This window comes from Ailuropoda melanoleuca, chromosome 6, assembly GCF_002007445.2.
Source record: "Ailuropoda melanoleuca isolate Jingjing chromosome 6, ASM200744v2, whole genome shotgun sequence".
Lineage (NCBI taxonomy): Eukaryota > Metazoa > Chordata > Mammalia > Carnivora > Ursidae > Ailuropoda > Ailuropoda melanoleuca.
The window spans coordinates 82265874-82288467 of NC_048223.1; the positions used below are offsets into that span (position 1 = coordinate 82265874).

The 22594-nt window shown below is 53.4% G+C and overlaps 1 protein-coding gene across 3 annotated transcripts in view; it reads left to right on the forward strand.

The window, feature by feature from the left end:
* The window catches only part of ANXA11 (annexin A11), a 40834-nt gene that overhangs the window by 5128 nt on the left and 13112 nt on the right, over nt 1–22594 (forward strand). For 2 of the 3 annotated variants that reach the window (XM_034662777.1, XM_019802972.2), the window contains exons 2-4: nt 19255–19317; nt 21157–21269; nt 22176–22568. In XM_034662777.1, the coding sequence (XP_034518668.1) occupies nt 19263–19317; nt 21157–21269; nt 22176–22568 (561 nt within the window). In that variant the 5' untranslated portion in view covers nt 19255–19262. Of the gene's footprint in view, nt 1–9534; nt 9706–19254; nt 19318–21156; nt 21270–22175; nt 22569–22594 lie in introns of those variants that run through there. The other variant, XM_002922411.4, reaches the window with a different exon arrangement.

A 22594-nucleotide genomic window follows, 5' to 3' on the forward strand; every position in this document is an offset into this window, starting at 1 on the left:
TCAACCTTTATCATTATTCATGCCTTCTTACTTTTGGCTTATTTTGTTGCTCTACTTTTAATATCTAAATTTGTTCATTTATTTTTTTTAGTCTTTTATTTTAATTTAAAAAGCATGTAAAGCTCAACATTTTTTGTGTGTGTACCGCTCTAGCTGGTGGGCCTTTGAAAGGCTCACCTTTCCGTTCCTTTACGGTCACCATGTAGATCAGGGATTTTTTTTTTTTTTTCAAGTTTATTTATTGATTTAAGTAGTCTCTGCATCCAACATGGGGCTCAAACTCATGACCCTGAGATCAAGAGTCGCACACTCTTCCAGCTGAGCCAGCTAGCTGCCCTGCCATGTAGATCAGTCTTGATCCAGGGATGTTTTAGAAGACAGCATCCTGAATTTCTAACTGGTTTTGTGGGAAATATGATCACATTTTAATGACACTGCTGATTTTATTGCGTTATGATTAGTGAATGTGATCGACAAAATTTCTTCTCGCTGGGCCACATGAAGATTTTCTTTGTGGCGACTGCATGATCCGTGCCAGAAGGTTTCACAGACAAGAAGGGCAGTGTGTCCTGTGTGGGGCACAGACAGTAGATGGATCTGTGAACTTGAGTTTGCCTGCCTTTCCTTGTGGATCGGGTGTCAGATTCCGAGAGATGTTCCAAAAATTCTTGCTATAATCTCTATCTAAGTCAGGCTGTACTTACATTTGTTCTAGAAGTAGTAATCCGACATCCACGTTTGGTGTATATGGGTTTATCATGCTTATCTTTGCGGATTGTACTTCGTGTGGTTGGTTGCTTATTTTAATGCTTTTGGCCTTTGGCCTTAACTGCCACGTTGTCTGTGTTTTAGGGGACTGTATGGCCGAGGGTCAGGGAGGATCCTTTCTTCTTTACAGATGTAAAATGAATAAGTAAGTGTGTTTTGTAAGACAGTAAGTGCAAGGCTCGGAAACACAGAGGCAGGAGTCAGCCAGGGCTTTACGCCAGAGCGTGTTTCCGTTCAGGCTTATGGAGAGTAGGTGGTGCTCGGGTCTCCCCCACCTGCTTCTCAGCTCCCCAGTTGTCATGAAAGAATCCGGTCTCAACGGTTGCCACAATAGCCAGCTTCTCAGGAGGGACGGGTAAAATACGAAAAGCTCCAGGGACAGGCCTGGGTACAGCTCCTCTCCCTTTGCGGTTCTCGCCCCTTCCTTTGTGTCCAAAGACAGGGACAGCTCTGACTGGCAATGTACACTGTTCCTTCCTCGTTTGCGACAGCACAGGGCCTTTCTCCATTCCTCAAGCAATGTGACAGAACAGTCAGTACACAAAAATGTTCCAAGGCCAAATGTCAGATACGAAGACCTGCCCCCCCNGGCCCCCCCCCCCCCCCCCGGCCTGGGTGGCTCAGTTGGTTGAGCGTCCAACTCTTGGTTTCGGCTCAGGTGATGGTCTCAGGGTCGTGGGATCGAGCCCCGCGTCGGGCTCCAGGGTCAGCGGGGAGGCTACTGGAGATTCTCTCCCTCAGTCTCCCCCTTCTAAAAAAAATAAAAATATAAAGTCTTGGGCTCCCAAGTCTTACACTCTTTTCTGTGCTTGTGTTTTAAGTCACGTCAGTGATTTGAGAGAAAAGACTAGTGAGTAGTTTTCAAAGTCCTGTGTTTGCAGGTAAAGGCAAGTGGCTGAAGATAGACTGGAAAAAAACCCTCAGCCCGCTGAGGCAGGATTATTGAAAAGTCCCCAACATATTTTTAATATAAATATTTCCACTTCTCATTTTCCTTTGTGTTTACTTAGTATGTCTTTGCCAGCCCTTAATTTTTAATCTTTCTTTCTCACTTAAAAATGTTGGGGCGCCCGGGTGGCACCGTTGGTTGAGCATCCGACTCTGGGGTTCGGCTCAGGTCACAATCTCAGGGTCATGGGATCAAGCCCCCCGTCAAGCTCCACACTGAGTGTGAGCATGAAGCTTGCTTGAGATTCTCTCCCTCTCCTGCTTGTGTGGCTCTCTCTCTCTCTCAAATAAATACATCTTTAAAAAAGAAAAAAAGACAAAATGTTTCTTTTGTGCTCAGCACATGACTGGGGTGTGGGGTGGGAGGATGGCAAAAAGCAGCGATAACAACAACAAGCCGAATTTGGTGGTTTCTGTCTTTGGTAGAGAATTCAGACTGTTCACATACCAGATATTCTTGATTTTATTCCTTGCATCTTGTTTTCTGTTTGTTATTCACTGTACTTGGGTGTTATTTCTGTCCTGATTTCTGCTGACTTGGGTAGATTTCTCATCATCCCTCTTCCCCAGCCTGCCAGCATTACGATTCAGGTTTGGTCGTGGATTAAGTGAGGAGCCAGCCCCCTTTCTCTTCAGAAATTGGAGGCCAAGGTCAGTGTCTGCTTGGTGAGGTCGTCCTGCCTCCAGGCTCCTTGTGTAATGTTGCCCCCAGCATTCTCTAGGGGCTGCGGTTTTCAACTGTGAGCCTACGTAGGAATAACCAGCGAGGTTTGTTAAAACATAGATCTGTGGGCCCCACCCTTTACGGCTCTGATTTAGGACATCTGGGGTGAGGCCTGGGAATCTTCATTTTCGACAGCCACCCCTGCTGCGGCGTCCGTGTGGGGACCATCCCGGATAGCACTGCTCCAGGGACTTCCCTTACAGGACAACTGACTGGCAGGGCTGGGCCCTGCCTGGTTGCCAGGGAGGCCTGGCAACTCATCCTTTTCTGAGGCTCCCATGTGCCAGGCAGCAGTTTGTGTTCTGCGGTGGAAGTAAGAGAGGGCAGATGGTTGAAGGGGACAACCAGAAGCTCCTGGGACACCACCCACTGCTGTCCTGAGTTTGAAACTCCTGCTCTGCTCCGTTGGAAACTGCAGTCTTGCCGTTGGCCGAGCCGGTATTCCTTAAGTTAGGAAGCTAGGAAGAGGGAATGGTATGTCGCCACGGTGGCAAGCCAGCAGGCAGCGCAGGGCATGGCCCCTCCGACCCTGCGGGCTGGTGCCCGAACGGCCAGCAGCCGCTGCCGCCGCTCTGCTGATGCTCTGAGGACTCTCACTCCTTCTAGGCTGCCCCCAGGAGTCGGGTCGCTTCCTCATTTTGTCTTTCCTAGGGTATCCTTTACATTTCCCCAGCCCGAGCTCCATCCAGCCCGGGTTGGGGGGGGTGGCACCCAGAAGGGAGCTGAGTGGAGGGGAGCCAGCATGGGCCATGAATGCATCAGCCCAGACGTTGAGAGACATGCTTCTGGTCTATGGCCTGCCTCCAGCCAGTCCTGAGACGTGAGGCAGATCCCTTCTGCCCCCTGGGCCTCGGCTCCTGACCGTAGTAAAATAGGCCAGTTGAAGCAAATGATTTCATGAAGGCCACTTCCAGGTCCAGTATTCTGGGATTACTGTGTAATCCGATGCCAGGGCACTGGGAAGTGACTTTTTATTTCTAGGAGTTGTCTTTCAGGACCGACTCGCTCAAGTGCAGCCCTGTGGTAAGGCTTAAACGCCACCCCATCGCCACCTCGGCCGGCCAGCCTTGTCCGCAGCATCTCCAGGCTGCTCAGCCCCAGGTGCCAGCCCTCCGAGGACAGTGGGAGGCAGGCCTCGCTAATGATTGACAGAGGCTCCAGCGAGTCTTAATGTCTTAATTCCTGGCCTGTGGGTGGGGAGTTCGATGTTTAACAGCTACCTTGTACAGGCTTTTTGTTCAGTGCCTGGGAAAATAGGGTTGGGATTGGTGGAGTGCTGCCGGGGGCTCTCTGGCTCGTTTGTGCCCACACCCGAGAGGTGAGGCAGATCCCCATGAGGGCAGGGCACTGGGGCTCTGCCATCCCTGCTGACAGTAAGGCCACTTACCCACTTCCCAGCAGAGTTGGGGATGTTCATACACCCTCAAAATACTTGCAGTCCTGCCTCGGTGTGGGAGGGAGAGAAGAGATGTCCTTGATGTGTCGTCCTCTCTGCCCCCAGAATTCCTGGAGCCGATGCATCCGAAGCTCTGACCAAAGAGGCTGTCAGAACAGGTGCCACCCCGGGTGTGCAGGAGATGAATCAGGGTCCACTGCTGCCCTGTTGCTGTGCCCAGCTCCGTGCTACCAGTGGCAGGAGGAGGAGAGGCCTGTCCTACAGCCTGGGCTGCGCCTCCTGCACTGAGAGGCCTAAGAAACAGCAATTCTGGCTCTGACGCCAGTTGGGTGTGTGACCCTCCTGGCTTGTCAAGAACCCTCTCTGCGCCCTGGTTCCCTTGAGGTGATACTGTCTGTCTTGCGGGGACATTGTGAGGATGAATGAGGTGATAGATAATGAGGTAAAACACGTCTCGGTCACAGGTACTGGGAAAAGGGGAATATTGTTAGTACACTAGAGGATATAGAAAACATTTTAGGCCAAGTGCTGGTAAGTACCAGGAACAGTAATCATTAGGGGTGGAGAGATCAGAGTGGGCTTCCTGAAGGAGGTAGGGGCTCTATCGTGGCTCAAGGAAGGCCAAAGTTGACATAGGCTTAAGGGAGGCATAAGGAGCCAAGGAGGACAGACCAGGTAGAGGGAACTGACTGAGCAGAAGTCCTGAAGATAGAAAGTGCCAAGATAGCGCCCTGGCTGAGCCGCGGGCAATCATTTCCTGGGATTCTTTTCCATCACACATATACCTCCGGGAACCTGCCATTTGCTTGCCGTGGCACAGTGTAACTCTTGGCCCTGGGCCCTTTGGCAGAGCTTCGGATCCCACCTGCACAGGGGTCAGCCCATACCTGAGATGTGAAAGAGAATCTTCTCCTCTACTGTGATCTGTAGGCTCTGGTGGGGATTTCTTTCCACTTCCAGCTGCACAAGGTTGGCCGGGGACTTTGTCACCCTTAGAAGAGAAGCTGCTGGTGTTATTTGAAGGAGAGGTTTCCTGGGGCTTCTAGGTGAGGCTGGGGGGGGGGGGCTCAGCCATTTGGTGCTGGAATAGGTACTCTCTCGTGTCTTCTAGTTTTGAAGGGATGGAGCTTCTCCAAAGCCATTTGAACAGGCACCCCTGCTGCCTTCTGTCCTGGTCCTCCCTGCCAGTCCTCTCCCCCCAGTTCACCGTGAGAGAGGAGCTGGGACAGGCTGTGGGCTTTCTGTGGGCTTTCGTATGGCTCGTTGCCTCTTAAGTGGCAGGGCCCTGGGTGACATCATTTGTCCCTTTGACTACACGTGCAGGTGCCTACAGGGACAGCCCAGGTTGGGAAGGTGGGCCGCTGAAGTAGGCACACCTAGCTGAAGGGGCAGTCGCTACCTCCCTAGCTGTGTGCTGCCACGAGGAAATGTAGGACCCGTGTTGCCAGATCTCCTATTTTTCCATTAAAAAACAAATTTAAGTCAGGCCCAGTGCTTTTATAGCCCCTTTCCTCCCCCCCCCACCCCCGAAGTAAATGTGAACCGCAGAACCCTCATGGAGCCCCAGGTTCTGGGCAGCACAAGTGCACAACCACGGACCCCTTGCAGGCTCAGCCATTTAATAAATGAGGGAGAAAATGCCCAGAAGAGCCTTAGGTTGGCCAAGACCTGACCCAGAGAAGCCAGTTCTCTAGACTCTTCTCCCACCTTGCTCTCCCAAAGAATGCATTTCCCAGCCATAATCTCCATTCTTCCTGGGAATGGCTCTTAAACCCCTGGTGGGTAACTTCCTGCAACTGCTCTATTGTGTTTATGTCCCCAGGCAGAGGGAAAGCCTGGTACAGGCCAGGACTTCCTGTTTTCCTTTTCTTTCCCCAGGTAGTCTTGCCCAGCCCTGGGTGCCTCTCTGAGCCCAGAAGTGAAATTACTGTGAAGATACTGGAATGTAAGCTTCAGCTACAGGAGACCCCCTCCCTGCCCGTGCCTCACTGGCCTCAGCCCTTCCAAGGGAGGGGTCCTAGCCCTGAATTCACAGAGTCCTAGCAATGTTGTGTATTCATTTTCTTAAAGAAGACCCGGAAAATATTATATAAGCTCCAAGCCCCACAAACCCGGGACCAACCCCTGTAGAGGCGGTGGCTGACTGGCGTCCTGTCTTTTGGGCAGTGAGCTCTTATTTGGGGAGTCCTGGACCAGCCCTCTTAGGATCTTGCTGTGTCACCTGGGCATGTGACTTCCTCCTCTCGGGTTGTCAGTTTCCCCATTTGTGAAATGGGAGCCGAGGTGGCGTGGGTAGGAATGAACTGAGTCATTGCTGGGCTGCGTGGTCCTGCTGGTCGGGGTGTGATTGCCCTGCGCGCAGGAGTCCACTGCCAGCCTTTTCCCTCCCCAGGGCATTTGCATTACTGGCTGGGTGTGTCTGGCCTGGCCGCACACAACCCCTCCACAGCCCGGAGTCTCACCATGGTGATTCATGTTGACTGATAATACCAGGGAGCAAAGCTTTATTGAGCTTTTATTCCCAGGCCTGCAGGCAAGGCAAGCACCTGGTCCTTCCTTTCTGGGTTGGAATAGTTGGTTTTGTGGTCTTGGTGGTTTATTGCTTCCCTTGTCAAAGAAAGCCTCCTAGGTTACATAGACTTGTGCCTGGATCTTTAACACAAGGAGAACAGAGGCCTTTTCAAAGAGAACACCATAGAAGGATCTGGAAGGAAGGGGATTACTGTCTGTGTTAGTTTTCTATTGTTGCCATAACAAATTACCACAAACTTAGTGGCTTAAAATCACACAACTTATTTTGGTGGTAAAATATACATAACAGAAAATTTACCATTTTCAGTATTTTTAAAAAGCGTGTAGTTCCAAGGCACTGAGGACATCGACACTATGGTGCAGCCATCACCACCACCCATCCGTAGAACTTTTCCACCTTCCCCAGCTGAAGCTCTGTCCATGAAACAGAAGCTCCCCAGGCCCCCCTCCTCCCCGCCCCTGGCAACCACAGTCCTCTCTGTCTGCATTGGGCTGCGCCAAGCGCCTCCCGGGAGTGGAGTCACATGGTGTCTGCTATCTGTCGTGGGCTGATTTCTCCGCATAATGTCCTGTGTTCGGCCCTGTCGATGTACCTGTTGGAATCTCCTTCCTTTTTAAGGCCGAATAGTATTCTCCTCCGTGCTCTTCACCGCCTTCCGTCTGTCCATTCCTTTGGATGGACATTTGGGTGGTTTCCACCTTTGGCGCTTGTGAATCATGCTGCTGCGAGCCATGCTGTCCCCGTGGGCTCGGGGCCCTGTTTTCCGGTAAGCGCACCTGCCGTGCTGTTTACCACACAGCTTTTCTGTCTGACACTTTGTCTCACGTGTCTCCTGGTGTTTGTGGGTGGGGTGGTGTCTTTTCTGGAGGCTCCAGAGGAGAATGCACCCTCACCTTTGGCAGCTTCTAGAGGCCATCTGTGTTCCTTGGCTCATGGCCACTTCCTCGACGGTTGGAATACCTCTCATGCTTCAGATCTCTCCTCCTCGTTCTTTCTTTTCATCCTGAACCAGCTGGGAAGGGGTCTCTGCTCGGGAAAGGACTCCTGTATTTAGGTTGGGCCCGCTGGATGGTCTAGGAGAACCTCCCCATCTCAACATTGGTAATCTTCACCACCCCTGTAAACTCCCTTTGGCCATGTCAGGTCACGTGTTCACAGGCTCTGGGAGATCAGGGTGTAGACTGGGATGTTGTTTTTAAGGTTTATTTATTTATTTGACAGAGAGCGAGTGTGCGTGAGAGCAGGGGGCAGAGGGGCAGAGGGAGAGAGGAGCTCAAGCGAACTCCATGCGAGCGCAGAGACCAACACGGCGCTCGACCCCATGGTTCTGAGATCATGACCTGCGCCTAAACGAAGAGTCAGATGCTCAGCTGACTCCACCACCCAGGCGCCCCTGGGATGTTTTTGAAGGTCCTCATCAAGGAACCCGATGGTGTCTTGTCTCAGGCTTACAAAACCCCTCCCCTCCACCCCGTCCCCTTACCAGCATTTTCCTGAGACACCCCGTAATCGTACAGTTGGTTAGGCACGCCCCTGCTGTGTGGGCTGGACACCTGGTACCAGGCACTGAACAATTTGGGTGAATGTCCCGGATCTTTGATGACCCTTTCCCCCTTTCCAAACATCAGAGCCTGTCCTCTTGGGCCACTTGGGAGAGACCAGTGCTGTGTGAGCTGGTCACAGAGTTTAGAGAGCTATCCCATACTTTACAAAGATCTTCTCTTTTTTTACTTCACTCAGTCCTCACATAACTCCAAGGTAGGTGGGCAGGTCATAGCTTTGCAGAAAGCACAGAAGTTCAGAGAGAGAAGGTTAGCGCCAGAAGGTCACACAGCAAGTGGTGGAGCGAGGACCCAGACCACAGGTTCCAAGCTAATGCGTCTGAGGGAGCAAGTTAAAAGTAACTGAGCACCTGCTGTATGCTACTACGGTTCATGGTGGGTAGCTTTATATGTGTGTATCAGTGTATCTAGTCGTCATAGCCACTTATAAAGATAGATTGATGGGGGCGCCTGGGTGGCACAGCGGTTTGGCGTCTGCCTTCGGCTCAGGGCGTGATCCCGGTGTTATGGGATCGAGCCCCACATCAGGCTCTTCTGCTGTGAGCCTGCTTCTTCCTCTCCCACTCCCCCTGCTTGTGTTCCCTCTCTCCCTGGCTGTCTCTATCTCTGTCAAATAAATAAAAATCTTTTTAAAAAAACCAAAAAACAAAAAACAAAACAAAACAAAAAAGATAGATCGATGTGTCTTCCGCAGTTTTACAGGTACGAAAAAAGGCTCAAAGAGGTCAGGCAACATGCCCAAGGCCACGTAGTCAGCAAGGGGTAGAGCTGGGCTTGGAATCCTCGTCCTTGGACTTGAAACCCTGTGTGTCACCCGGTTCCTCCACAGCAGTGTTAGAAGATGCTATCAGAGCTGTGTGGGCTGGTAAAATGCATACAGCAGAGTCGAGAAGTTCCCTGTGACTGTCCTGTGATATTTGTGGCTCTTGATGGGGGAGCGTGGGTTGTTGTGAAGATGGGGGACGGGTTTAGAGTGTGGGAGAGAGTCATTGGCAGCAGAAGGACCCTCAGAGTCTCTGGGGTTGGACATTGGTGTTGCTTAGGCTGCGTGACCTCGGATGAGCCACTTGGCTGCCCCTTTCCCTGTCCAGAGGAGGGAAGGGTTCAGGGAAGGAGCTCCCCCAGTTCCCTTCAGCCCAGCCACTGAAGAGTCGTGTTGTACGGCAGTGACTGCTGCGGGGCGTGGATGTGCTGCACCCCCCGGGGGACCCAGGTGATCCTGGAGAAGGGGCACTTACACTGCTCTTGGCGGGAAAGGGAGGGACTTGAGAGCTAAGGGGACGGCCAGGAGGGCTCAGGCACCGCTGGCATGTGCCAGCCCCTCGTACTTGGCTTCTCGGGCCGTCTGGGAGAAGCCCCTCGCGCAGGTGGTGTCACTGGGAGCAGCCCCCACCCCCCGCCCGGGCGGAAGTGGTGAAACACAGACACAGACCTGTCTCTCCTTGGCCTGCACTGCACTTGGAAATACAACCCACAATTTCCCTTTTTGGGGTGGGGGGTGTTTCCTTAGGGCCTGACCACAACTTGGACTTGTCACTGCCCCTGTGTCTGTCACAAGAACCCTGACATCTGCAAGGACTGAGTGAGGCCTAAGGCCTCATCACCTTCTGGGCTTGGGTGTGAGCTGATGTTGGCCCCGTGTATGGGTTCGCCTTCGTTTTCCATGGCTCAGAAATCCCAAATTGGGATTGACCTTTGACTAAGGGTCGGCTGTTCCGGAAGCCTGTTTGGTGTGGTGTCAGAGCGAACCGTCCCATGAACAGGAAGGAGCCAGGTTTGTGGCTGTGGAGAGCTGTGCTCTGGAGGGGTGGGAGGGAGACCCACGAGCACAGACTGGTGTGTGAAAGCGGTCGCTCCTGCCTCACTCCTCCCCTTCTCAACGCCAAGGAGCCAGTCTAGAAAGGCAGCTGAGAGGAGAGAACATGATTTCCGTCCGGGTGGGGGGCCCAGGTAGGAGTACCGACAGCAGGTGCCTGGGTGCCTGCAGGCTGGAGCTTTGTGCAGGGGCTCGGGGGCTGCTTCCCCAGGTCCCTCCTTGCAGGCAGTGGCTTCTCCAAGAGGCCTTTCCGGAGGTGCTTCTCTCCCCGCTCCCGACCTCCCCCTGCCCCATCCGCTTCTTGCCTCTGCTTCCCTGGCCCCTACCATTCCTGGGGCTTGGACCAGGCCCCGGGCGCCCAGGCACGCAGAATGGAAAGAAAGAAAACTGTGCCAGTTTCCTGTTGGTGGATTCCCCCCTGGGGAGCTGGGAACATCCAGCATAGCCACTCCCAGGACCTGCTACTTCAGGGCCGGGCTCGGTGTGGGAGAAGGAACTAGTGGGCTGGATTCCACTCGTCACATCCTCTGCCCCCATCTCTGGTGTTACCCCCTGACTCCACATCCTCTCCCCGCACTGCCCCCACGTTGTCATCCCGAGTGTTATCAAATGGCCCTCTAGTCCTGTTTGCTATTTTATACTGGAGAAACGGAATCCTGAAAGGTTAAGTGATATTAGGAGAACACATTTGATAGTAAACTATTACTATCCCCGTTTTACACATGTGGAAAACTGAGGCCCAGAAAGGTTAGGTAACCTGCCCAAGGTCACACACCTAGTAGAGAGCAGGACCGGGATTTGAACCCATGTGGTCTGGCTTCAGAGTTCATGTTCTTCCCACCATCCTATCCTGCCTTTGATGATGTACCTGGGGTCACAGTGAGGCCTAATGTCCTGATTCCTAATCCCAGGCTATTCCATCAGCCAGTGTTTTTCAGTTTCTGAGATACTAGTTTCTGGGGCCAGTAAGCTCCAGGAAGTTAGGTATAGCATGGAAGTCAAAGTCCTGGGCTTTGGAGCCTGGCTGCCTGGGTGTGAATCTTGGCTCAGTCACTTACTACCTGTAACCTTGGGTGAGTTCCGTAATCTCTCCATACCTCAGTTTCCTTATCTCTAATAGGGGATCATAATATTAGTGTTTGTTTTGTAGAGTTGTTATAAAGTTGAATTCCATGTAAAGCACTTAACAAAGTGCCAAACACATATTAAAGTATTAAATAAATGTTAACTGTGGTTTACGATTGCCTAATAAGCTGGAGAAATTTGGGGATTAAGTTAAGCAGACTCCTTTGTTACAGGACTTCTCAGAGCCTTTACCATGCTGTAATGAATTGACACTTTGGGGGAGGGGACGTAGCAGGCAGCATTTTCCAAAGTTTTTGGACGACTAATCTCCGTCTCCTTTTAAATTGCATCCCTCTACATTCTCAGCTTGCAAGATGTTAAGCTGGTGTTGGAGAACACAGTTCGGGAAGCGTTGAGCTGTACATCAAGCTGCCTGTTTCTGCTTGCCAAGCCTGAGTTGGGGATGGGGGTCCAGGTTGTTGTTGAGCCAGCTCGAGTGACTGTATGTGGCAGAGCTGTGGCTGTGCCTGGCTTCCCTCCTCCCCTGTAGGTGTGGGGAGAGGGAGGAGGTGTGAGCCTACACACCTGAGGATCTCTGGCACCTCCTGGCCATGAGGAATGGCCTTGGCAAACCCTGGTTCAAAGCCTATTTACTGCACTTACTTCTGCCCTGGGAGGAGGGGTCTTACAGTAGGTCACCTGTGGTGGGACTGGCTGGGACCACCAGACAAGCCAGCCTAGCTCAGGTGGTTTCGCAGCATGGCTCTGTTAGGAGAAAGCAGGTGGCGAGGAGAGTTCTTCCATGGACGCTCTTCCCTAGTGTGTACGTGGCTTGAGAAAACAGCGTCCCTGGTGTATTTTAGCTGCAAAATGAAGGGGATTGGAAATTAGACAACCTTCAAGGTCCTTTCCAATGGGAACATTTTGGGAGTCTGTCAACCTTGGACTGGGGTAAAAACCTCAAGAGGTGTCCCCTTTCAGATTCCTAAAATGCAAAAGGAAGGATGAGCCCTGAGAGGGGAAGGCCTCCTCCCATCCCCCCTTCACACCCATGGGGTAGCAAGGTCTGGGGAGATCCGGACCCGCCTCCGGGTCATTGGTTGGGATCCTTTTCCATAGGAGATTCTTAGAAGGGGAATACTTTTTTTTTTTTTTTTTTTTGAGAAAGGGAGTGAGGGAGAGAAAACGTGCGTGAGTGGTGGGGGGGCAGAGGGAGAGAGAATCTTAAGCAGGCTCTGTGCATAGCGTGGAGCCAGACACAGGGTTCAATCTTAAGCAGGCTCTGTGCATAGCATGGAGCGGGACACTGGGTTCCATCTTATGACCCTGAGATCATGACCTGAGCTGAAATCAAGGGTTGGACATGTAACCGGCTCAGCCACCCAGTGTCCCAAGGAAGTGGATTACTTTATGTAGAAGTTTCTGTCTTGCTTTGGGCCTCATTCGCACCCTGTCTGGGTCATTGCCTGCTTTTGTCCAGCCCAGTGACCCCGGGAGGAATGCCCACCGCTCCCAGGGCGGTGTATGGGGGCCAGAAGCTGCTCAGACTGGCTGAGGGCGGGCTAACTCTTCATCTCCCCGAACAGTGCCAGGAGCAATGGCAGGTAGGAATGTGTACCATTAATCACACCTGAGTCTGCCCAAACCTGGCCTGGTGCTGGAGCAAGGAGAGTTTGCAGAGAAGCAAATACATCTCTTGCTTTAAAGCAGTTGTATACACATATGAACAAACGTAAAGCATATGTACACACGTGCCCATGCGTTTATGTGTGTGTTTGGGGGGCAACTTGATTACACATTAGAAACTGCTCAGTGGCGACCTTTGGGTAGAGAGTTAGACCTTGGGTTTTCACTTTGTGCCTTTCTGGTTGTGTTTCAATTTCCTTACAGTGTGTTCTAATCTTTTTGTTTTACTCTTTTATTCTTTTTTTTTTTTATTTTCAGCTTTAAATGTAATTTGGTTTTTTTAGAGCAGTTTTAGGGTCACAGCAAAATGGAGTGGGAAGTACATTACTGTCAACACGGTCAGTATCCATTATCAACACCCCTGCCGGAGGGTTTCGCTGTTGCAGCTGGGGAATCTACATGGACAGATCCAGAGTCTATAGTTTACCTTAAGGTTCACCTCTGCTGTTGTATGTTCCATGGGTTTTGACTAATGTAGGCACCATTTTAATATCATGCAGAATAGTTTCACTGGCCTAAAAAAAGTCCTCCGTGCTTTGCCTCGTCATCCTTCCCTCCACGGTAATTCATGGAAACCACCGACCTTTTTACCACTGATGAGTTTTACCTTTTCCAGACTGTGGAGAGTTGGAATAATATGAGAGTTGGAATCAGTATGTAGCCTTTTCTCATTTGCACTTAAGCTCCCTGCGTGTCTTTCCATGGACTGATAGCACACTTCTTTCTAACACTGAATAATATTTCATCATCTGGGCATTTATCCATTCACCTACTTAGGACTTCTGGGTTGCTTTCAGATTTTGACCATTATGAACAAAGGTGCTTTACACGTCTGTGTGCAGGTTTTTGCGTGGACAAGTTTTCAGTTCACTGGGGTTTAACACCACGGACTGCTGGATCATAGGGCCAGAACTGTTTAGTTTTGTAAGAAATCGCCGGACTGTCTTCTGGAGAGTCTGTTCTGTGCCATTCTGCACTCCCATCAGCAACGAGTGAGAGTTCCGGTTGCTCCACATCCTTGCCAGCGTTTGGTGTTGTCTCTGGTTGGGACTTCAGGCGTTCTCATAAGCGTGCGGTGGTATCCCGTTGTTTGATTTACAACGCCCTAATGATGTCTGATGGCGAACATCTCTCCGTGTGCTCAGAAGCCATCTGTGTGTCTTCTTCGGGGACATGTCCAGGTTTTTGCCCATTTTTTAAATCAGATTGTTTTCTTACTGTTGAGTTTTTAAGAGTTCTTTTCTATATTTTGGATAACAGTTCTTGATCAGATGTGTCTTTTGTAAACTTTTTCTCCCAGTTGGTGGCTTGTCTTTTTATTTTTAAAAATGTATCAGCAGAGAATCATCTGAGCTGTATGACTTAAATTCTATATTTAAATTCTTGTGTCAAAACAGATTGAGGATTTAATATTAAAAGATGAATACACAAATGAATCCTCCAGCCACCAGGCTGGGCACAGCCAGTGGAGGGGTCATACCACAACAGCCTTCACTCCAGTCCTGGGCCTGCTTGGTTTGTTGCCGGGCACAGAGGGGCAGAGGTCTCAGGGATGATGCTTCCAGGCCTCAGCCTCAGCCTGCTGCACACTCTGTCCGTGGCTGGGTCCCTTGCCGGCCTTCTGGGGAGGACACTTCTGTATCCTTGTGCCATAACACTGCCACCACCCACCCCTCCTTTCCCTTTCACGTGCTGGAAGTCAGGCTAGACTCCAGGAGGTGTGCAGAACCCAGCCTTCCTGGAGGCCCCCGTCTCCATCTCCCCTTGTTGAGCTGGGGAAATGACAAGGCTCTCCGTTATGGCAGGGAGATGAGTGAGTGGGAGGAGTAAGGTTCTTCTTGTTCTGGATGATTCTGTCTCTTCTGCCAACACAGCATTTCTAAATTCCTGTGTTCAAGGACTCTGGCTACTGTCCTGTGGAGACCTTGAAATTTAACAGTATACTTGCAAATGTATACACAGCTTGGAGAAACAGGCCCTCTTACAGTCCTTGAGAAGTCCCCCGCGTAGCGGCCATATACTTTCAACATTCCCCTGGCCCTCTGAGGCTTGGTTCTCATGGGATCCCGGGATGCCCAGGTCTTGGTGCTTGTCCTCAGAGCTGACGACTGGGAATAAAGGCTGGATAGTAGAAGCTAGAATGTGTCCCAGTACCTGCCAGGAAGGAGTGTTTCCTGGAGTGTGGAGCACAGAACGAGTTACATCAGAATCTGTGGGGGTGGGGACGGGGTACTTGTTTCGATTTCAGAGTCCTTGGCCCAGCCCAGGCTGAAGGGCCCAGAATGACTGGGGCCAAGGCATAGGCATTTTCAGCGAGCTGTCCAGATGATTCTGATGCATGATGGAGCAGTGCCACCCAAAGTGTGGTCCGTAGTCAGGCAGCATCAGCACCACCGGGACGTGTGTGGGAAATGCAGATTTGGGGGCCTGTCCCAAACCTGCTGATTCCGAGACTGTGGGGAAGGGGACCGAGCAATCTGAGCTTTAACAAGTCCCGCAGGTGACTGTTTGCAGACTGAAGTTTGAGAAGCCAGAGAGGGCCACAGCTGGATGAAATCGAGTGCCTAGCGGCAGGCGGATGGACCCAGTGGGAAAGTAAGGGCGGTGTTTGTGCCCCACAAGCCCAAAAGTGGCAGGCCTGGGGGCTGGAAGTGCCCCAGAGTTGGTTTCTAAGAATTGGCGCAATCCCTAAAGAGGCCGGCTGCCTGCCATGCGGAATACGCTGTCTCTGGTGAGTCCACGTGGCCATGTCCTGACCAGAGCCACCGCAGAATGGGGGATATGCCCCGGCCTGCCAGAACTGTGGAAGGATAGGAGGACGAGAGGCTTGGTCTGTGTGGCAGGTGTGATGATACCTGTGGACACCAAAGAGAGAACAGATCTGCTGGATTGTAACTCACTGTGTTCTCCTCTGTGGTGGAGAGCGAGTGCTGGACAGGTAGGGGGGAGGGGAAAGCAAGGTTCGGAGCACCTAGAAGCCCTGCTCTGAGCGGGGATGGAGCCGGGAACGACTTCACTTGGTATAGAGGGCCCTGCTGGTGGCCAGAGTTACCCGAAGACGATGATGAGCAGATTTCTTAATGTTGAGAAGAGGGAAAGCAGGTAGTCATTGTGAGTCGAAGAGCTGAATCCCCACAGCCTCCCAGTTGGGTAGGCACTGGGGGCAGGGATGGTGCACCCGAGGGCGCCCCAGGTCATCCAGCTGCCGTGGCTTTTCTCCTGGGGATTATTAGGCAGGTAAACCGGGGGGGGGGGGGCTCTAGGCACGGGCCGTATGTTCAAATCCTCATTTGACGCAGGTCCTCTTTAAACTGGCGTGAAGTTGATGGGGAAACGTGTGTGGCGTCGTCGTGGTAGAGTTAGGGGCCGGGGTGCTGGCTGCGTGGCTGCACGTGCACCTGCTGCTGTCGGGCTGGGGCGTGGTCGGCCATGACAGTTCAGGATGTTGTCCTTGGCCCTTTTCCTACCAGTTGCTTGGAAGAAACCAAATGTCATGCTTACCCAAACAGAGATGAGGACTAAGATGTTTGATGCTGGAATGTCCGGACACCTCAGCGGGCTGAGCAGCAGGCAGAACTCGAGGGAGGAGTTGGACAGGACCCACATCAGGGCTCCTTGTCCAGAACACTCTGTGTCCCAACCTGGGGAGGAGGGAGCTGGTGGTCCGACCTTGCCCTGTGCTCTTCGGGGACCACAGCTGGGGCCTTGGATTCTGGACAGAGCTCCGAGACAGAGAAGGGAGCGGTACTGCACACAGGAGATGGTGGGGAGGTGAGGCTGCTCTCAGGGGAGGCCCAGACTGGAAGTGGTCTTTTCGGGGGAGGGGAAGACCCAGGGTTGAAGGCCTGCTGCTCCGACATGGGATTAGACCCGGCTTGCTGCCAAAGGAGAGCTTTTGACTCTTGCTGGGAAGTCCGCTAAGCCCTCCCGGGAATGCCATGCCATCACCCTGGGAGCAGCCCGAGGCCGCCCTGTGCTCCTGCTGTGGGCGGGGACGCACGAGCGGACCCTCCGGGTCTGGGTCCCGTGGTGCGTTTATATAGCACTGCTAACCCCAGGCTCTGAGCCGGGCTGCCTGGGGCTGAATAGAGCCTGTGTGAGGTGTTCAAATGTTGGAAGCACAGCCATGGCCCTCCAGTGAGCTCAGAAATCGCCGCCTTGAATTGGGCCTTTTTTAAAGTTGTTTTTTTTAACAGGCAGTACATGCATGTGGCCAAAAAATGCAAATATAAACAGTGAGCTTCATGTCTGTCCCCAGTTTTCCCTTCCAAAGGCAATCAGTGTCACCAAGTTTCTTGTTTATCATTCCGGGGATGGTGTGTGTCTGTGTATATATATTATATGTACCAGCGATTCTGTTTGCATCTTCTATTTTTTAAAAAATGTTAGCTTAGTAAGCACACCGTGCGCACCTTGATCAAGAATGGTGGTCATTCCGTACACCCGTACATAGCCATGGCTGATTGTAAAAATAGCTCCGGAGTATTCATTGTACGGACCCGCTCACCAGCCTGCTGTGGATGGGTCGTTAGGGCTTGTTAGCACAGACCGGCCCCACTACAGTCCCCGTCCCTGTCACTTCACACAGGCCTAAGCGTGCCTGGGAAATACACTTCCAGAAGTGAGTTTCTGGTTCAGAGCGGATGATTTTACATGTTGACATCTCTGTGTTTGTAATTGGCGATTCTAGCATCTTAGCATGGGTAAAGCCTTCCCTCGTATCTCTTTTATGTAATTGCCTGCTTACATCACTGGAGTTTCTCTACTGGTCATTGAGTTTTGTTTTTTGGGTTTTGTTTTTGTTTTTTTTTTAATTGCAAAATATTTTTCTTATATTTATTTTTCTTGTCTTACTGTTGTTTTCCTTATTTGTTTCTTATTGTGCAGAACTTCAGTTTCATGTCTTTGGGGTTCGGGACCACTTCTTATATTTAAATCTCTGGTCTGGCTGAGATTAGTTTTGATGATGGAACAGGGTCGTATCCAGCTTTTGGTTTGTTTTTTTTCTCTCTTCTGGTTGTGGATGGGGCCTTTTGGTCTCATTCCTCTGGGAGGAGAGGGGGAGGGTGGCGAGGGGTCTTTGGTTCCCAAAGCTTCTGCTTAAATATGGTCTCCAGAGGAGAAGGGTGTCAGGGACACGACCACCGCTCCTGCTGGCCTCGTGCAGGGCGCTTAGTCTTCCTCCCAGTGGGAGGTTCCTGGCCCATCCAGTCAGTCAGATTTTCAGGCCCTCCTCATCAGCAGGGCCTGAGGATTCCGGCAGGAGGGTCATGCCGAGGGCAGGGTCTGGGAGGGCTTTGGGCCAACGGCTCAGCCAGCCACAGGGAGAGGAGTCAGACTGAGGGCCTCACTGTGGTCTTTGGCCCACGCTGCAGGTGGCCAGTCTTAGCTCTCTCCAGGGTCACTAGGCTGTCATCTGGCCTTTCACTGCTCTGCCTACAGTCACCTCTGGACGCACTGACCAAAATATACCCCCATGCCCATCACGCCTGTGGGCCCCATGGGGACCAGTGGCACTGAAGCAAGCCCTTCAGCCTCCTTGCAAACATCACGTGCAGATCTCCAACGTAGCTGTGAAGGGCAGCTAGAATCCTGTAGGTGAATGACGGCGTCTAGAGCGGTGCTTCTCCAGGTGGTGTCCCCGCAGCAGCAGCGTCACTTGGGAGTTAGTTAGAAATGCAGGTTCTGGTTCTGCGGACTCACTGCAGTGGAGCCCAGCTCCGTGTGCTCAGCAAGCCCTTCGGGCGGTTCGGATGCACACGCTGCACTTTGACAGCTCGACTGGCGCCCGACATGCAAGGCGGGAGCCGGTCTCCTGGGTCAGCAGGTGTGATGGTTGAGGGGGCCTGCAGGTCCCCTGACACCCTTACCGGTCACTGGAGGCCTCTGCGACTGCAGTAGCCGCTGGCGAGTGAGAGGAAGTAGGTTGCAGGACAGTGTGTGTGGCTCGGGTCGCAGCAGATCTGTGTCCCTCCTGGGCAGTGTAACTGGCGTGGGGCCAGGCAGAGGGATCTGTCTGCAGAGGGACTTTGTGAGAGCAGCTGTCCCACCCCACACCAACAGGCAAGAGCCCTGGGTCCAAGCCTTTCTCCTTCCCTGCTCATGATCTGCAAGTCACTTTCCCTTTCTGAGCTCCAGTTGTCTCACTTGCCCTCGTTCCAGATCCTGGATCACATGAAGCCCTCCTGAGATCTCTTGTCTCTAGGACTGAGGATTTCATGCCACACTCCCATGCCTGATGAGCCAGCGATTGGAGAATGAAAGCTGTAGCTTGGGGCAAATCCACGTTGGAGGCCACTGTGGATAGCTTGGGGTCTCTATAGGCTGGGCACAGGGGACGGGGGCTCTGGCTGGATGGTGATGAAGACACTGGAAAATAAAGACAAATAGACCCGGGCCCCTGAGAACGAGGCAGTGCGCGCTCGCCTCTGAGGTTAGAGAACAGCTTCAAACACGCAGTGTCCCATGTCAGCAGAGGTGGGAGTGAAGCGTGTGGGAAAGGGGTCTACGGAAACGCAGCCCCTGGTGTGTGGTGAGCCCTGCATGGCTGCATGTGGGCACAGGCACGGGTCTGCCCCTGGCCACCATTTCTAGCGGGGGACTTAGCAGGTGGAAGGTAAATTGGGTTGACCCAAGACAGGCCTGCTGCAGCCTCTCCTTCTGCAGGGACTGGCCTGTGGCTGTTGCTGTGCTCGGCGAGGCTGGTGGGAGCTCCCAGCAGAGCCTGAGCACGCTTGCTTTCCTCTTGCCTTTCAGATTGAACCATGAGCTACCCAGGTTACCCCCCGCCCACAGGCGGCTATCCCCCAGCTGCACCAGGTAAGAAGGTCTGGGGCGGGCGGGGGAGGGAATGCCCCCTCTGCTCAGTGACTAGGAGCGGACAGGGAGAGAGTAACAGTGCTTTCCAGTCACCTCCTCTCTACCCCAAGAGTGCAGCCAGGAAGCGGAAAGGCCTGGATTTGAAGCACTTCTGGAAAGCCAGGATGAGGCCAGGACGCAGTTTCTTTCTTTGTTAGCTGACAGCAGCAGGCAAATGCCTTCTTTTTCTGGGACTCTGTTTTCTCCTTTGCAAATGGTTTCATGTATCTCTCCTTCACTGGGTTGTCCCTGAGACTAGTGAGATCGCCAGGTAAAGCCCTGGCACCAAACAGAAGCACTGTTCAGTGACGATTGTCCCACCCTGCGCTCAGCAGCTGGGCGCCCCTGCCAGGGGAGGAAGTGGGGGCAGTGGCTAAGGGTCAGATGTTCCTGCTGCAGCTGCCAGAGCTGTGGGCTGATAGCACTGGGGCTGCACCCTCGGCCAGGCCAGCAGAACCCGCACCCCCCCCGCCCCCGCAACAACACATCTCTTCACCCTTAGACATCCACTCTTCTGGTCCAGGCCCTCCCAGATTCCTGAAATGAGACTGGGTCCCCAGGGTAGGGGAGGAGACGAGAGGATCATTCCAGGCTGGTCATCCGGAGGTTGCCTGAGCGGTGCCGCCCCTTACCCCACAAGACCCATGAGTGTATTCATCTCCCCAGAGCAGAGGTCCTTGAGTCTGAGCCCCCATGACCCTGCAGGCCATCCGTGCCCACCCTGCCATTCCACAGGTGGAGAACAGGTGGAGAACAGGTCTCAGCCACCGTCCCGTGGCGTAGCGGGTTGAGCGGGGCCATTTCCCTCTGAACGAGGCCCAGCGCAGGTGTGCCAGCGCTGGCCTCATGGTTGGCCCTCTCTGCAGTAGGGATCCTGCCGTTGTGTCCTACCACTGCCACCTCCTCAACACTGAGCAGCAGAGAGGGAGCGGGCTGGGGATTTCTGGCAGGCTCCAGCCTCAGTGTCCTGGAGCCCTGGATCGGAAAAGCAAACCTCGAGGCCCTCGGGGTCTGTTCACTGCCCTGGTCAGGAAGGCATCTCAGGCCAGCGGTGCACACAGTGATGCTAGCTACAGCATGGGAGCCCCCACACAGGCGTCAGGTCTTCGTCCACATCCGGGCCGTTAGAGGCAAACTCGTTATCATCCCCATGTCAGCTGAGGAAGCTGAGCTAGAGGAGCCGAGTGCCTCGCCCCAGGGTGCACACCTGGTCCCTCTGGGTTCAGAGCTGGGGCTTTTTACTGCTGTTCCCCAACCGCGCCCCCCAGTAGGGATGGGTGTCTGTGTTGCACGACCCAGCCCTGTCTCCTTCCACCCTGTCATCCTGCTTTCCCTCCCTTCACAGACTTGTGATTGATTGCAGACAACCCAGTCAGCAGGACACCCACCCTTCCCTGCCATGCTTTCCCTCAGTGTGGGTTCTTGGTGCTCTCTGAGCTCACTGCTGTCGTGGGCTGAGCACAGTGTCCCCGAGTGACATGTTATTCCCGTTCCATGATGGTGAGCCCAGGAGGGCAGTTTGGTCCTTGGTCCTCCTACCTCCTTAATCCCATAGAGGTCTTCGGAATGTTTGCTGATCCCCACCTTCCTTCCTGGAAGGAGGGGGATGTTCCCTCTTTTCTCTTACTCTGGCAGCGGGATTGGGCTCAGCATTCTTGCCTGAGTGTTTTCTGTGGGGTCTGTAGTGCTGTCCGCAAGGCCCTGCTTGGGCCTCCCCTCCTGACCACCGGAGAGCTTCATGCCCTGCCTTTCCCTGTTGGGAGTGCTGGCAGGTGCTAGAGGGCTTAGTGTTGCTTTCAGGTGGCGGTGCCTGGGGAGGTGCTGGCTACCCCCCGCCCAACATGCCCCCCATCGGGCTGGATAACATGGCCAACTACGCAGGGCAGTTCAACCAGGACTACCTCTCGGGAATGGTGAGTCTAGCCCTCCTGCTGGGGCTGCCCCTGGGGGTCACACCTGCATGGCCAGAGGGACAAGGGCTGCTGGCTTGAGTGGCTTCAGAGGTGTCTGTGTGCGTGCCTGCCTGTGGGCACTGAGTACTGGCTTGCATCTTAGAACGAAGGGTTTTCGTCGGGGCTTTGTCTGCTCACGGTCCTCTGCATCTCGATTTCCCATCTGTGAAATGAGGGGAAGGGGCATTCATCGGGTTGCCTGGCCTTTCAGGTTCCTTTCAGCTCTGATTGGAAGGGGCGGTGCCTTCATAGAATAGTATTGAGCACCTTTTGTATGAGCGCAGCAAAGGGTCAGGAGGGAGGTGAGCGTATGTGCACGTGTGTGTGTGTGTGTGTGTGTGTGTGTGTGTGTGTACGTGCAGATGACTGTTCCGCTCGGGCCTGGGAGCGGGTGCCTGGGAGCGTAGGCAGACATGCTCCTTTTATTTGTGAATTGGCTTGTAAAAGAATATCTTTTATAATCTAAAAACACATGCTTGCTCGGTGTCAGCCATGCAGCCAGTATGCAGTCCCATTTGTGCCAGGCTTGTTCTAGGTACCGGGAATACGTGGACACCACAAACAGAAATCTCAGCCCCGAAGCTCCTGGGAAGACAGACAGTCGCCATAAGTAAACCATGTGGTGTTAGAGCAAATATGGGTGCCTTGGGCATAAGAGCAGATAGAGAGCTCAGAGGTACAGGGAGAGGGGATGGGGGACAGTAGTTTCAAGTTGGGTGGTCAGGCTGGGCCTCCCTGAGAAGCCAGGGGTGCTCGGACTCTGAGCTTTGAGTGCTCAGGGCTCAGGTCAGGGAAGGACTGACGGACAGGGTGTGGCCGTGCTCCTCGGGGAGCTCTTCATCTTAGGCCTGTTTTGTGGACTTTCAGGCGTCCAACATGTCCGGGACATTCGGAGGAGCCAACGTGCCAAACCTGTACCCGGGGGCTCCCGGGGGTGGTTACCCTCCCATCCCCCCTGGGGGTTTTGGGCAGCCCCCTTCCGCTCAGCAGCCTGTTCCTCCATATGGAATGTATCCACCCCCTGGAGGAAACCCACCCTCCGGGATGCCTTCATATCCGCCATACCCAGGGGCCCCTGTGCCAGGCCAGCCCATGCCGCCCCCTGGCCAGCAGCCCCCGGGGACCTACCCCGGCCAGCCGCCCATGACCTACCCTGGGCAGCCGCCCATGCCGCCTACTGGGCAACAGCAGCAGCCAGTGCCAAGCTACCCAGGATACCTGGGGTCCGGGACCGTCACCCCTGCTGTGCCTCCAGCCCAGGTGAGTGCCCACCCTGAGCTGCCCTT